The 14,723-nt window shown below is 41.4% G+C and overlaps 2 protein-coding genes across 2 annotated transcripts in view; both read left to right on the top strand.

The window, feature by feature from the left end:
* Positions 1 to 14,723, top strand: part of KCNIP1 (potassium voltage-gated channel interacting protein 1) — a 262,914-nt gene that overhangs the window by 154,661 nt on the left and 93,530 nt on the right. The window lies entirely within an intron of this gene.
* Positions 433 to 2,860, top strand: LOC140128960 (uncharacterized). Its single transcript, XM_072150638.1, has 2 exons — positions 433 to 2,557; positions 2,800 to 2,860. Exon 1 carries the CDS (start codon positions 1,526 to 1,528, stop codon positions 2,543 to 2,545), a length of 1,020 nt encoding a protein of 339 aa, XP_072006739.1. The 5' UTR covers positions 433 to 1,525; the 3' UTR covers positions 2,546 to 2,557; positions 2,800 to 2,860.

Genomic DNA, 14,723 nt, shown 5'->3' with positions numbered 1-14,723 from the left:
CAACCCCCTTGATAGGAAAAAGTTATTTTCTTTGTACGATCGATCTAAAAGACGCGTACTATCACGTCCCTATTTGCCAGGATCACCAGAAATATCTAAGGTTCACAGTTCGTTCCCCGGGGGGAAAAATACTTCATTTTCAGTTCAAAGCCCTACCATTTGGGATCTCTTCGGCACCCCGTATTTTTACAAAAATTATGGCAGAGGTAGTGGCCCACCTAAGGTTGAAGGGCATAATTATAGTTCCTTACCTAGACGACCTACTTCTAGTTGCCAAGACCAAATTAGAACTAGTGACCCACCTTCAGATAGTCATAGGTCTCCTCCAAGACTTAGGTTGGGTCATAAACAAGAAAAAATCAGATTTAAAACCAGAGACAGTAAAAAAGTTTCTAGGGGTAAAACTAGATTCTGTGGAACAGAGTTCTTTCCTACCGTTAGAAAAGATCCAAAAAATAAAGGAAAATATAAGTCTCTTCCAGAGGAAAGAGTCGTGCAGCATTCGAGCAGCTCTGAGTCTTCTGGGCCTTCTGACGTCCTGTATCCAGTGCGTGTCTTGGGCTCAAAACCACACAAGGACTATGCAGGCTTGGACAATCCGGGTGTGGGACAAAAACCCTCTATATCTAGACCACAAGGTAAAAATTCCCCTTTCAGTTAAACATTCACTATCCTGGTGGAAGAATCCCATAAATTTAAAGAAAGGAGTTTGGTGGAACCCAAACCCAATCTTAACAATACGAACAGACGCAAGCCTGTCAGGTTGGGGGGCTGCATTGGCAGGCCACTATTTTCAAGGTCAGTGGGACAGCCAGACTTGTTCTAGGTCCTCAAACTTCCGGGAGTTAAAGGCAGTCCTAGAAACATTCAAAAAGGGCCACTTGTATATAAAAAATCAACACATAAAAATCCTTTCTGATAACACTACTACAGTAGCTTATCTGCGCAGACAAGGGGGCACAAAGTCTAAATTTTTGTCAGAGTTATCACATCAAATTTTTAGGTGGGCAGAAACACATTTTCTATCCCTCTCAGCTGTCCATCTCAAAGGTACAGAAAATATAGAAGCAGACTTCTTAAGCCGGGTTACATTAGATCCCCATGAATGGTCACTAAACCCGCAAACTTTTAGGGAAATCTGTCATATCTGGGGGACTCCAACCTTAGATCTTTTCGCAACCCATCTAAATAATAAATCCCCTAAATATTTTTCTTTAGACCATAGGGGCTCTCCTACGGGGTTAGATGCCTTCAGTCATACATGGGGGTCGGGGTTAGTCTATGCCTTCCCTCCCATACCCCTAATTCCCAAAATCTTACAGAAATTAAGAACAGAACGGGTATTATTGATTCTTATTGCTCCATACTGGCCAAAAAGAAGTTGGTTTCCGGTTATTCAGGAACTAGCTATAGATAATCCTGTTCATCTACCTTATCGTCAGGATCTTCTTCTACAGGGTCCACTGTATCATCAAGACGTGCGACATCTAAAGCTCACGGCCTGGATCCTGAGAGGGCATACCTAATGACCAAAGGCCTTTCTACCGAAGTGATTGACACTATTCAAGCAAGCAGAAAACCAGTGACTAACGCAATTTATGCCAAGATCTGGAAAAAATTCTGTACATGGTGCGGGGATTATCCTCCTTCTCCAGAAAATCCAAACTTAAGTCAAATTTTAGATTTTTTACAGGCTGGTTTTTCTCTAGGTCTTAAACCAAGCACCCTTAAGGTCCAAATTTCGGCCTTAAGTTTATATTTTGACTTTCCTTTAGCAGATCACAGATGGATCAAAAGATTCATTAAGGGCTGTTCTCGTATTAAACCGCATATACACAACCCAGTCCCCTCTTGGGATCTTTCTCTGGTCCTAAATATTCTCACAGAGCCCCCCTTTGAGCCTCTGGATTCTGCAAACATGAAAATCCTCACATTTAAAACAATCTTCCTGATATCAATTACCACAGCACGCAGACTGGGCGAAATCCAGGCCCTCTCACGCAGAGAACCCTTTCTAAGAATTTTAGATGACAAGATAATTCTCAAACTAGATCCCCTCTTCCTCCCTAAAGTTGTGTCTGAATTTCACCGTAGACAGGAAATTATTCTTCCCTCTTTTTGTGCTAATCCTAAATCTGAACGGGAAAAGAAGTGGCAGACTTTAGATGTTAGGAGATGTGTTCTCTTTTACTTAGAAGCAACAAAAGAGTGGTGTAAAGATTCCAGTTTATTAGTCAACTTTGGGGGAAAGAATAGAGGGTTAAAAGCTTCAAAAGCAACCTTAGCCAGATGGATTAAATCCACCATATCTCTCTGCTACAAGACCGCAGACACTTCCCTTCCGGGGGATATTAAAGCCCATTCCACTAGGGCCATGGCAACATCATGGGCCGAAAAAAGGGGTGCATCTCTGGACCAAATATGCCGAGCAGCAACGTGGTCAAGTTCCTCGACCTTTGCAAAGCACTATCGCTTGGATATTGCCTCCCAGGAGGACCTGGCATTCGGCAGGAAAATCCTGCAGGCGGTGGTCCCTCCCAAATAATGGGGTAATCTGGTAAGTCTCCAGGTGGGGGCCGTCATGGAACGTGGTGGAAATATGGAATTAGACTTACCGGTAATTCGGTTTCCACTAGTGACCATGACGGCCCCCCATTATTTCCCTCCCTTTCTTCTTTCTTGGAGATGGTTCTATTAAAATTTTTTTGCACTTGCATCCTTCCGGGTGGTACTTTGGTAGACACTGGTGTTGGGTGCTAGGGAGGAGCTTTTAATCTCTTGCACTTCCTGTCCCTACAGGATATAGGAGCATCCTCCAGGTGGGGGCCGTCATGGTCACTAGTGGAAACCGAATTACCGGTAAGTCTAATTCCATATTTTGCATGGCACACATGTAGTTTGTTGTGGATGGCAGGCGTAGGTTGTCTATATGTCAGCAGATATCTTCAGATTCATGGAGAGTCTGAGTTATCACACTGCACATCTAATTGTATTATCCAATGCAGGTGTCTTATATGTTGCCATCTGCTGATGCCAGGCAAAGAGTTTTTTGCAACAGGTATTGGTGCAGTAATAGCTGACTGAATAAACCAGAATACAAAGAAAATATTGTAGTCTATGATGGACCCTGGCATCGCATTTTATCGTATGATTCCGGGGACCATTACATTTTATTGGCTAAGTAGTATCTTACATTATTGGTGATTCATGCACTTTTAAAGTGCCGTATTATTTTATTCAGGCAGTGCTGGCTTACCTCATTATACTGTAGGTCCTGAATGTGGGTCTGGCTCTTGGAGTGTGACAGCCCAATAAGAACTTTTGATAATAAAAACTCCAAATATGAGACCAAAGGGTTGAGTAAAGAAAATCTATCACCGATTTATAGCTGTATTCACCTTTAAAGGGGGTCTCCAGTTCTATGACACTGAATTAGTAAAGTGATAAGTGTGGGGAGATTAGGTATAGTGAGATCAATGGAAAACCCCTTTAATGCTTTAGGAGCTCTGCTCCTGTAATTTGATTAAAAATTAGCTTTACTCTTTATGTAAATCAGGTGCAAGTGCTCCAGGGGCATCACCAGAGACCCTCCAGTCTCCACGCCTCTGGCTCTTATACATCCGGAGTCACTTCTCCCCTCCTCCATCTATGTTCTTCCCCTCCTCTCTCCAATCTTGCAGCTACACAGAGTACTATTGCTAGATGTCAGCATACAGTGGTGGGGGGAGTACAGATTTAGGAGGGGAGAAATGCTCTGGGAGGCATGTAAGAGACCAGGAGTCCAGAAGGGCTGTGGTGATGCCCCCTGGGACCTTTGCACTTGATTTACTTAAAGATTCAAGTAAATTCAAGTACAATTTTAACCAAACTAAAGGAACATATCTCCTTATAAACATTCAGCATGAAAAGGGTTTACCAATGAAGTCCTCAAATCTTAATCCATTACAATTTCTAATTTGATAAAGATGATTTCTAATCCCTTACTTTTACTCACCTTTTTGCTGCTTTTGCTCCTACCGCTGTATCAGCTACATTCCTGAATGTAAAATTCTGCCCTTTGGATGGGCACTATCTGAGTAGACACTTCCAGATTTCTCTACTATGCTCATGCACATCCTCTTGTCCACCTGTTGCTGTATGCGGACAATGTGCTTAGATTATCAGGGTACAAGGTTTATCTACACTTTCATTTAGCCGCTGAAGATTCTACTAATATCTGAAGCAAAGAAAAAGAGAAAGATGAGACAGATGATGAGATTGATGTAAGATCCCTAATAGCCAATTCAGCTCTGCTGCCTCACCTTATCAATCAAACACACACTCAGCACTGCTATGTCTTGTCTGTAGAGCTGCTGATGTTGCCTCTTCATGCTGCTGGACAGTAAGTGTCTGTGGCTCTAGTCAGGGCCGATTCTAGCATATTTGCTGCCTGAGGCGAATATTAAAATGCTGCCCCCCCCCCCACTCCCTGTTAAGTAAATCCTTAAACTTTACTAACAATTAACAACCCTACAGACAGCTCCCTGACACTGTGTGACTGACTACAGGATCTGAGAGTCATTAGTGGCATCTAGTGCCTTATAGATGACAATCTCTTCCATCAGTAGAACTTTATTCCAGGTTCTCCAATCCATGACGTATCACTGCTGAATTCACGGCCAGATATCTTCAGCTCCGTGCAGCATCTCCACCCGGCGTCCCTAAAAATACCACAGTCACTTACAGTATGAAGTCTCCTGGAAAACAACACTGCGCTCCTAAATAATATATACCCCTCACAACACAACTGACCGCACGCTACCCCACATATAACACATCCCTTCATTATATAGGGATAAAATCTATATACATATAATATACTGTATCCCATATACAGCCCCTCAGCTTAGTAATATACTGTACCCAATATACAGCCCCCCCCAGCATAGTAATATACTGTATCCCATATACAGCCCCCCAGCTTAGTAATATACTGTATCCCATATACATCCCCCAGCTTAGTAATATACTGTATCCCATATACATCCCCCCAGCTTAGTAATATACTGTATCCCATATACAGCCCCCCAGCTTAGTAATATACTGTATCCCATATACATCCCCCAGCTTAGTAATATACTGTATCCCATATACATCCCCCCAGCTTAGTAATATACTGTATCCCATATACAGCCCCCCAGCTTAGTAATATACTGTATCCCATATACATCCCCCAGCTTAGTAATATACTGTATCCCATATACAGCCCCCCAGCTTAGTAATATACTGTATCCCATATACATCCCCCCAGCTTAGTAATATACTGTATCCCATATACAGCCCCTCAGCTTAGTAATATACTGTACCCAATATACAGCCCTCCCAGCTTAGTAATATACTGTATCCCATATACATCCCCCCAGCTTAGTAACATACTGTACCCAATATACAGCCCTCCCAGCTTAGTATTATACTGTATCCCATATACATCCCCCAGCTTAGTAATATACTGTACCCCATATACAGCCCCCAGCTTAGTAATATACTGTATCCCATATACATCCCCCCAGCTTAGTAATATACTGTATCCCATATACATCCCCCAGCTTAGTAATATACTGTATCCCATATACAGCCCCCCAGCTTAGTAATATACTGTATCCCATATACATCCTCCCAGCTTAGTAATATACTGTACCCCATATACATCCCCCAGCTTAGTAATATACTGTACCCCATATACAGCCCCCCAGCTTAGTAATATACTGTATCCCATATACAGCCCCCAGCTTAGTAATATACTGTATCCCATATACAGCCCCCCAGCTTAGTAATATACTGTATCCCATATACATCCCCCCAGCTTAGTGATATAGTGATATACAGCACCCCCCAGTATAAAATGATTCTGGCCCCATATAATATATACTGAATCCCCCCAAGTATCAAATAATTATAGCCCCAAATAATATCTATAGCATCCCCCCCAGTATAAAATAATTATAGCCCCAAATAATATCTATAGCATCCCCCCCAGTATAAAATAATTATAGCCCCAAATAATATCTATAGCACCCCCCCAGTATAAAATAATTATAGCCCCAAATAATATATATAACATCCCCCCAGTATAAAATAATTATAGCTCCAAATCCCCAAATAAAATATACAGAACCCCCCCCCCCCCCCCCCCGCCCTTGGAATAAAATAATTCTGGCCCCATATAATATCTATAGCATCCCCCTAGTATTAAACAATCATAGCCCCAAATAATATATATATAGCATTCCCCCCAGTATAAAATAATTACGGTATAGCCCCAAATAATATAAATATATATTGCATCCCCCCCAGTAATAAAGAAATAATTATAGCCCCAAATAAAATAGCATTCCATGATCCCCCCCCCCCCCAGTTTAAAATAATTCTGGCCCCATATGATATATATAGCCCCCCCCCCCGCAGTGTTAATTATTAGCCACAATTAATTAAATACATGAAAAATAATAAAAATCCTACTCACCTGCAGGCAGCTGCTCCCTCGTCGCGGCTCCGGTGTTCACGCGGCTCTCCTGTGAGACGCGGCTCCGCACAGTGACACAGGCGCCGCGCCATGACGTCATGGCGCCTGTGTCACTGCTTAGAACGGAGCGACGCAGCTGCCGGAAAGGAGCTGCGTCGCTCCGCATATAAATCGCGCCTGTGTCTTAAAGAGACAGGCGCGATTTATTTAGCTGGTGGGCGATTCGGGCGTTAATGGACGCCCGAATCGCCAACTTTAGAGCGGCGAATTTCGCCGCCCTTTACAGGGACCCGCATTCTGCCGCCTGAAGCGAGATTTTCATCTCGCCTCATGGCAGATGCGGCCCTGGCTCTAGTGATCTCTGCCTCCTCCTCCCCCTGCTCCTGCAGCACACTGCTCATGTGAGAGGAATAGTTTAGTTGTAGAATATGTTATTTTACCATTGTTAGAGATTTTTATCTAGGGCTTAAACCGCCCTTCATGTTGTAAAGGTGACTTTCAAATTAACTCTTTCATGTCTGCCCGGTACAGGGACTTGAACACAAACCAAGACACACATCAGTAATCTTCTCCCAGTTTATTAGTCTTTTTTATCAGTTTTTTTTATCAGCTGCATATATCAAAGACAGAAACATCAACATCATCAAGGGGTTGTGAACATAAGATAGAATACTGTAATGCTATTGGCCATAATTGATTTTACCAGGACATTCTCTAAGACATTCTCCCAAACGGTTAATGGTTACTATTTCGTTTCAGACATGTTTATCTACAGAATGTACAGACAATGGCTCCAGAACCATTCCCATTGTAGGAATACCCCTTTACGGGTAAATACAGAAATAAGCCAGTGGCACATTTCCTTTAAGTTGAACATAATTTGTGATGGTTAATGGAAAAGAAAGTCTCAATCATTTGTAGTATATCTAATGGTATAAGATGTTTGTCTATAATTTATATCTGGAGTGCAGAGGTGTAAATTTTGGGGGTTTAGAGGTCTGGGTTGCAACTTGGTCCAGGAACATCCATGGAGCCCATAAGGAATCTCTGTCCCATAGGAACAGACCCAATATATAAACAATACATTACAGATTGGGGCCTGGTAAAGATTTTTCATTGAGCCCCATGTTTTTATATAAATGCACTGTACAACACTGGCTAACCTCAACCTAACCATAGCCTAATCCTAATATAAAACAAATGTGAACATGTGTTTTTTGATTTTAATGTTTTTTTCTGTGAGAGGTTCAACAGAAATGGGAATCTTTTTCTCTATGGAACAAGTTAAAGAAAAATCAGAGAGAGAGAGGGAGTCAGAAATTAAGGAGACCTATATAAGTTGTGAAACAGGGTACATATCTTCCATCCTTCCAAACATGATCATTGGCAGCCTCAGTTACACAGAGTGGACAGTAATGGCTTATTCCAAGTGGCACAATTATATTGGAAGCTGAAGAACACTATGGGGGACATTTATGACAAAGGCCCGACCCACCTGCCCAGGTAGATACATCATGTGTTCTCCGCCTATTGATGTATCAATTGTAATAAAAGTATTTTTTACAAGAATGCCGAATGTCCCGGGAGATAACAAAAGCGAGGATTAGTCAATTCACAAATAATTTATTTTTCTTTCAGCTTTTAAGGTAGATAGTTTCCAGTCATAAACTTTATACAATCATGAGGACTGTTTAAAAAATAGTTTTTTCTGTCATTGACAAAGCCAGTAGAATGTACATGTGGTCAAACTTCTAATTTAAAACATATATATATGATTTTATATGCAGTTTAACCACAATGTAAACGACTTGCCTGTTTTACTCATCTGTATTATATCAATGCTCAGTACATAGAGGACGAATACATATCACGGAGGGTACATGAAATTTAAATGTTGTGGCTTTAATGTGGTCCTGTACTCTATTGTAGCTTCCACTTCTATGAAATGAGCATCCAATTATGATAACACATAGGGAGAATTTTTCCAGTGCCTCTTTTAGCCATAAAATAGCTTTTCCATTGTGCTGCTGACATGAAATAATAAGAAAGCCACTCATGTACAGCTTTGGCTTTGACATAGCATGCAATTATTCTCACCGTTACTCATTCCCCTCCACAAAGTATATTTAATCAGGTCAGTCGCATTAGCACAATAAATATAACATACAAAGACAGACAACAGCTAATACTATAGTATGAATCTCACCTTTATTTAGTGTACATGGATAAAACCAGCAGATAACATATATGAACACATGTATATGAACACAGACACAAAATAGCATGAAAAATATTTCAGAACAGGAGGCACTGACACGCTTCACCTATCACCTATATTTAGAAACAAAATCTCTGAACTCACTACTGCATCTAAGGTTCCTGCATCCGAAGCCTCTGATCTATAATAGTTCCAAAGCAAAGAATGAGGATGAGACATATTTACTAAAAACAATGCAAACAATGTGCAGTTTGCCTGTGCATTGGGAAGAGGGTGCCAGATTTAAGAATTGTGGCACCTGTTCTCCATGAATCTTTAACATGGGATGTGCAACATACTTCTGTCAGACTTTGCATTGTCATGGGTGCTCCTGCGACCCATATGCCTCTCTGTCCCGCTGGAGCACTGCCGCAGCCTCTTTCACCTTCCCTCGCTCCAGCAGTGGTCCCCGCACTCCAGCGCATGTGTTCCTGCCTCCTAGGGCATGTTCGCGCTGACTCTGTAAGATTTAGAGGGCCAGTGCGCCAATGATTGGTGCTGGGGGGGCGCCTGCCCTGATAAATTGCCGACCCTTCCTGTGTCTCCTGTCGGATCTTTGTGCCTCTGAGAAAGCTTTCCTGTCATCACCCTGTGCGTTTATAGTGATTTCCTGTTGTCACCTCGATTCCTGTTCCTGACTTCACTTCTCTGCCACCAGCCCTGACCTTCTGCCTTGTTCCTGACTCTGATCCTATGTCATCTGTCCGGACCTCCTGCGTGACCACGACTCCGTCTCTGCCTTACAATTCTGTACTTCGCCTTGGCCGCCACTGCGATCAAAGTTGTGCCTGTGGAGTGACCTGGTGGTATCCTGCCACAGCAAGTCCAACCCGCTTTAAGGTGGGCTCTGGTGAATACCGGGTGTCACTTAGACTCCGCTCCCAGGTGTCGGCTTACGTCATTGCTCACGATGATTCAGTGGGCCCACTACCCCTGACATGCATGTTAAATGTGGCACACAGTTTGACTGAGCACCGGAACGCCCATTTTAATGACAAAATTTGTGTGAAAGAATAGAGCAGCCGCAGCAAAAAAGGGTCACATCTGCCACATATGTGGCACTTCTTAAATATAAGTGCAAGTAGTTTGCACATAAAAGAATGTGCAAAGTCCAAACTGGCGCAAGGGCCTCAGTAAATGTGCCCGGATATGTTCAACCAATGAGGTTTTTGAGAAGAAAATTGATGGTCTATCAAATCAATATTTTTCAACAGTAGTAACTATGTCTAATTTAGGGAATGTAGATACATCTAAGAAAACTAAAGAAAGGAATCATCTGACATTAAGTACCACAGTAAAATAAAAAATAGACAAGGTCATTACCATAAAAAAATCAAATACCTTTGGAAATTATTGGCCATTCTTATTAACCTTGCTGAAATTCTCTCTTAATGACAGTCGGAGTTATAGATTTTGCCTCCTGCACATGTGAAAAAATACAGTTGATATGGATTTAACAGCTAGAGAACTAATAAGGACAAGAGAACATGTTCTATGGAATCTGCAAGAGAAAAGGATAAGCTGGAAAATATGAGCATCATGTATTGTCAGGTCAAAAATACCAATCTTTTTCAACAGTACTAACTATGTAATGATTGGGATACATGGACATATCTAAGAAGACTAAAGAAAGGAATCAGCTGACATTATGTACCACAATAAAAGAAAAAATATAGTGGTGGAAAATAAACAAGGTCATTACCACCAAAAAAGCAAATACCCTCGGAAAATCTTATTAACCTTGCTGAAATTCTCAATTGATGACAGTCAGAGTTATAGATTTTGCCTCCTGCAAGTGTGAAAAAATACAGTACATATGGGTTTAACATTTAGAGAACTAAGAAGGACAAGAGAACATGTTCTATGGATTCTGCAAGAGAAAAAGATTTCAGAACCGTGTTCTGTCATGTAAAAAATTCCACAATTAATGGGGTTGGCCACATTATGTTACTTGTTCATTTTATATTGTGGACATGATATTAAACAACTTACCAATTTATATTCAGATAAAGTTCTGCACCATTTTCATGAAATCAGAACCCACAGACCTGCTTCAGAGATGCCCCCTCGTCCTGGTCACAGGCCTATGTATAAGAAGATCTTTGGAGAGATCATTTTGTAATGAGATCTTCTCTTAGCCCTCTTAGGAGTGGGTGGCACCATCTTGGATTCGATCACTGCTCTCCGTGAGGTAATCGGTTACCCTGACAGTCTCGGGTTTTAATGTCTGGTTTTAACCCATTCATTACAAAGTGTTATTTGCACATTATAAATATAATTTCCACATATAATAATGGTTATTTAACCCCGTTTAACCCCCGTCATGGAAAATAGCATCCAAAATCAAAATTAAGCATCCGGCATAATCATAAACATTTCAGTAACTGCAACGTTCTATCACCTACCCAAGCTTCATAATAAATACTACAAACCCACTGGTTACTACAAACCCATAATTTATGGCATCTCCTCCCTAACATGCAATTTATCCCCCTACGTTGACACTCTACTTCAGAATTATATCACTAAACTGAACTCTTATCTACGTGACTTAACTTGTGTTTTGTTAACAGTAGAGAACATTAATTGGGAAACAACCTACATCTGGCTTTCCCTTGATGTCACCTCTCTTAACTCCAATATCCCTCATCACAAAGGAATTGAAGCAGTAAAATATTACTTAGATAAGGATCCAACCATGCTCCTACAACAAGGCAACTTCATACCTGAAGCTATTCATTATATACTCACAACTATTTCACATTTCAAAACACAATTTATAGACAAACCAAGGGCACAGCAATTGCCCCAAGCTTTGCCAATTTGTACACGGGGAAGATTGAGGAAGATTACATCTGCAATGAAAACATTTGGAAATCTAACGTAATTCTATACAAACTCTACATTGATGACCTCCTACTGATTTAGGACAGCCCTCCATTCTACATTGACAAATTTGTCAATTATCTAATTGATAATGACGGTGGTCTATATTTTTCTCCCCAACCTGTCACTAAAGCTGGAGAGATTAAGTTTGGAGACTCATCAAGGAGTTCAGGAGGAGTAGTCTGTGGACCCTTTGGACCACCGTGGGAGATGATGGTACTGGCTGACACCAGGGACCGGAGTCTAAGCGGGCACCTGGTGTTCACCAGAGCCCGCTACAAAGCTGGATGGTCTTGCTGCAGCAGGGTGCCACCAGGAAATTCCACAGGAGCGACTAGGCCCGCGTTTGCAGCCAACAGAGTACGGAGATGCAGGACACAGTCCGTGCCTGGGGTGAAAGCAGGAGAACAGATAGGAGGAAAAGCTGGAACTCACAGCAGGAACACAGGAGCTGGCACAGGATACAGGCAGACAGGACTGGATGACAGGAACACAGGGGAGCACTGGTAACACAGGAACACGGAGTAACACTGGAAACGTAGCAACACTGGAGGGCTTTCACTTAGCAGGAAATGATGCTGAAGATCCGGTGAGGCAGGAAGGGGGATTATAAGGCTGAGCCGGATTAACCAGTGCCAATCAGGAGGACGCTGGCCCTCTAAGTCTTGAAGAGCCAGCGCATGCGCCCTAGGAGCAGGTAAGGTACGTGTGCAGCTTAGTCGGACGGGTAGCAGGCTCGTGGAAAGGTAAGTCCGGGCCGGAGGGCGCCGCGCCACACAGGGAGGCAGGGGTGCATCTTTAACACAACTGAACTGGAGTTTTTCGACCTTCACCTATTAAGCACTGATAACTACATTTCCACAAGAACCCACTTCAAAACCTTTGATAATAACAGTTACCTACATTTTTAAAGTGCACACCACCATAAATCAAACATCTCATTTAGTCAGTTTAGGAGAATTCGCAAAAACTGCCCATATACAGAAACTTTCAAGAACCAGAGCAATCTTTCTCATAAAAAACACCCTAAAATTATTTATAGAAGATCTCAAACATTAAAATGACTATTAGCCTCAACCAAACTACGTCCCCCAAAAAACCAAATCTCTTTTTTTCCTTTGACAGTTGGTAGCTACAGATGCAGCCATTTAAAGGAAACCTACCTTAAAAACACCATCATTAGGCAAACATACCTTTAGACAGGTGTTGTTAAGGAACTGAGGTGTTTCGTCGGCAAAACAGTTTTTATATCATGCTAATGAGAGTACGGCGCACCTGTGTTTGTCACACAGGGCGCTTGACACTTGGGTATTATTCATGCCCACAGCACCCACAGCTGTGGTGAACTAATCCGGAAGCATTGGTGTCAGTGTATAACAGTGCATTGTCAGCTTAAGCCTTTGGGAGACGTTGTGGCTGCAAAAGGTGTTAGTTAATAGCTACCCCCCACCAAGCCAGAGTTCCTCTGCAGCCTTTGTAGTGTTAGATAGCTCCATTAGGCTAATTGGGATGAGGCTGGAGGGAAGTGCGGGATTTGAGTAACATAAAGCCATATTTATCACAACAGCTTCAACTGGCTGGTTGCTGTTCCTGCCTTTCACTATGTTCCTCACTATTCTTTGGTCACCTCACACCATCCTGTTTGTTGTCCTCTGGGTCCTAAGGTGCAGAAGTGCAAAAGCTGCTAAAATGTAAGGGCCCAGTTTATCCTCCTTTATTCAGTGCACATGTTTATGACTTCTATGCTTAAACTCCCTATCAATATGACTAGTATTCACTGGTCAGCTGACTAATTGTTGTGATGTGGCCGGATGCAAGGTGATTTCATTTAATGGGTTTGATCACCAGAAGAGACAAGGCTTCTTTACTGTTAATCTGTGGAATAGTCTGCCTCAGGCGCTGGTCACAAGGAAAGAAGAGAGCTTCAAGAAGCATCTAGGTTCCTTTTTACATCAAAATAACATTGATGGTTATGTTATCATATAGAATTGTTTCCATTCCATCCCTTCCCTTTCCTTATTTGGTTGAACTTGATGGACATATGTCTTTTTTCAACCATATTAACTATGTAAATATGTAACTATGAGTATGGCATCCCCCTGTCTAGTAGCAATAAGTTGTAGCCTGAATCCACACATGATTTGCCTTCTCATAAAGGGTAAACTAACAAATAGTCAGGGCGATTAGAAACAAAAGGGGTTTGTCTTGCCAGGTTAAAGTGTACATATTACATGATTATATTTCTTTGTACAGTCTGTTTTATTTGCTTGTAGTTCTAGTTGTTACATGCATTTTCATTAACTTTAAAAATCATAAACAAAATGTTTATATATTTCATTGTATCATTGTATTTCTACACCAAACTTTACAGTGTCTTTTACATTTTGGATTATTTTACCATGTTGAAATGTATTAGTCAGTTCTTGGCATTTTACTTTAGAGAGTAACAAGCACCTGCTTTATCTTTTTCTGGCAAGCTGTATGGCCATTACTCCATCCGCATGTTTTAAACATTGGACATTTACTACTTAGTCTTGGCAACTCCAGAAAACCGCTGAGATCTTATTTAACAGATAATGAAGCATATTCAGCCAATCTACTGCTTAAAGGCAGGTTTTACATTGCAAATGATTATACCAATGATTCTCCTAATGATAACTAAATTATACTATATGTTTGCTATGTCTATTTGCTACTTTGACATTGTCAAATCTCTTTTCCACAGACATATTAACAGGTTGGAAAGCCTAATGCAAAGTTGACTCCTTTTTCAAAAGTGTTTGTGTAAAGATGATTTTTCCAATCTTCCCAGGCTTCATCTGGGAAAACTAATAGCCATACATGTTTGTAATGTGATTAGACCTTACCAGGCTCTTCGTCCTACTGAATGGTGTTATAGTGCATTAAGTCAGGCAGACATGAACTGAAACAGAATAATGCTAGAAAATATTTCATTCTCCAGCTTTAGGTTATAAAATTGCCCTAGTAACATCTTTTCTCCAAACTGAATAACCCCATGACCTACGTGTCCAATTGCAATTACAAATTAATCATGATAACTAACTGTAATGTCCAGTT

Source organism: Engystomops pustulosus, chromosome 4 (assembly GCF_040894005.1).
Source record: "Engystomops pustulosus chromosome 4, aEngPut4.maternal, whole genome shotgun sequence".
NCBI classification, from domain to species: Eukaryota; Metazoa; Chordata; class Amphibia; order Anura; family Leptodactylidae; genus Engystomops; species Engystomops pustulosus.
Note: the sequence above shows the minus strand (reverse complement) of the source record. Positions and strands in the feature narration are given on the sequence as shown.

Bases quoted from the DNA above. Each gene is read 5' to 3' on its own strand.
- LOC140128960 (XM_072150638.1), top strand. From the start codon at position 1,526: ATGACCAAAGGCCTTTCTACCGAAGTGATTGACACTATTCAAGCAAGC.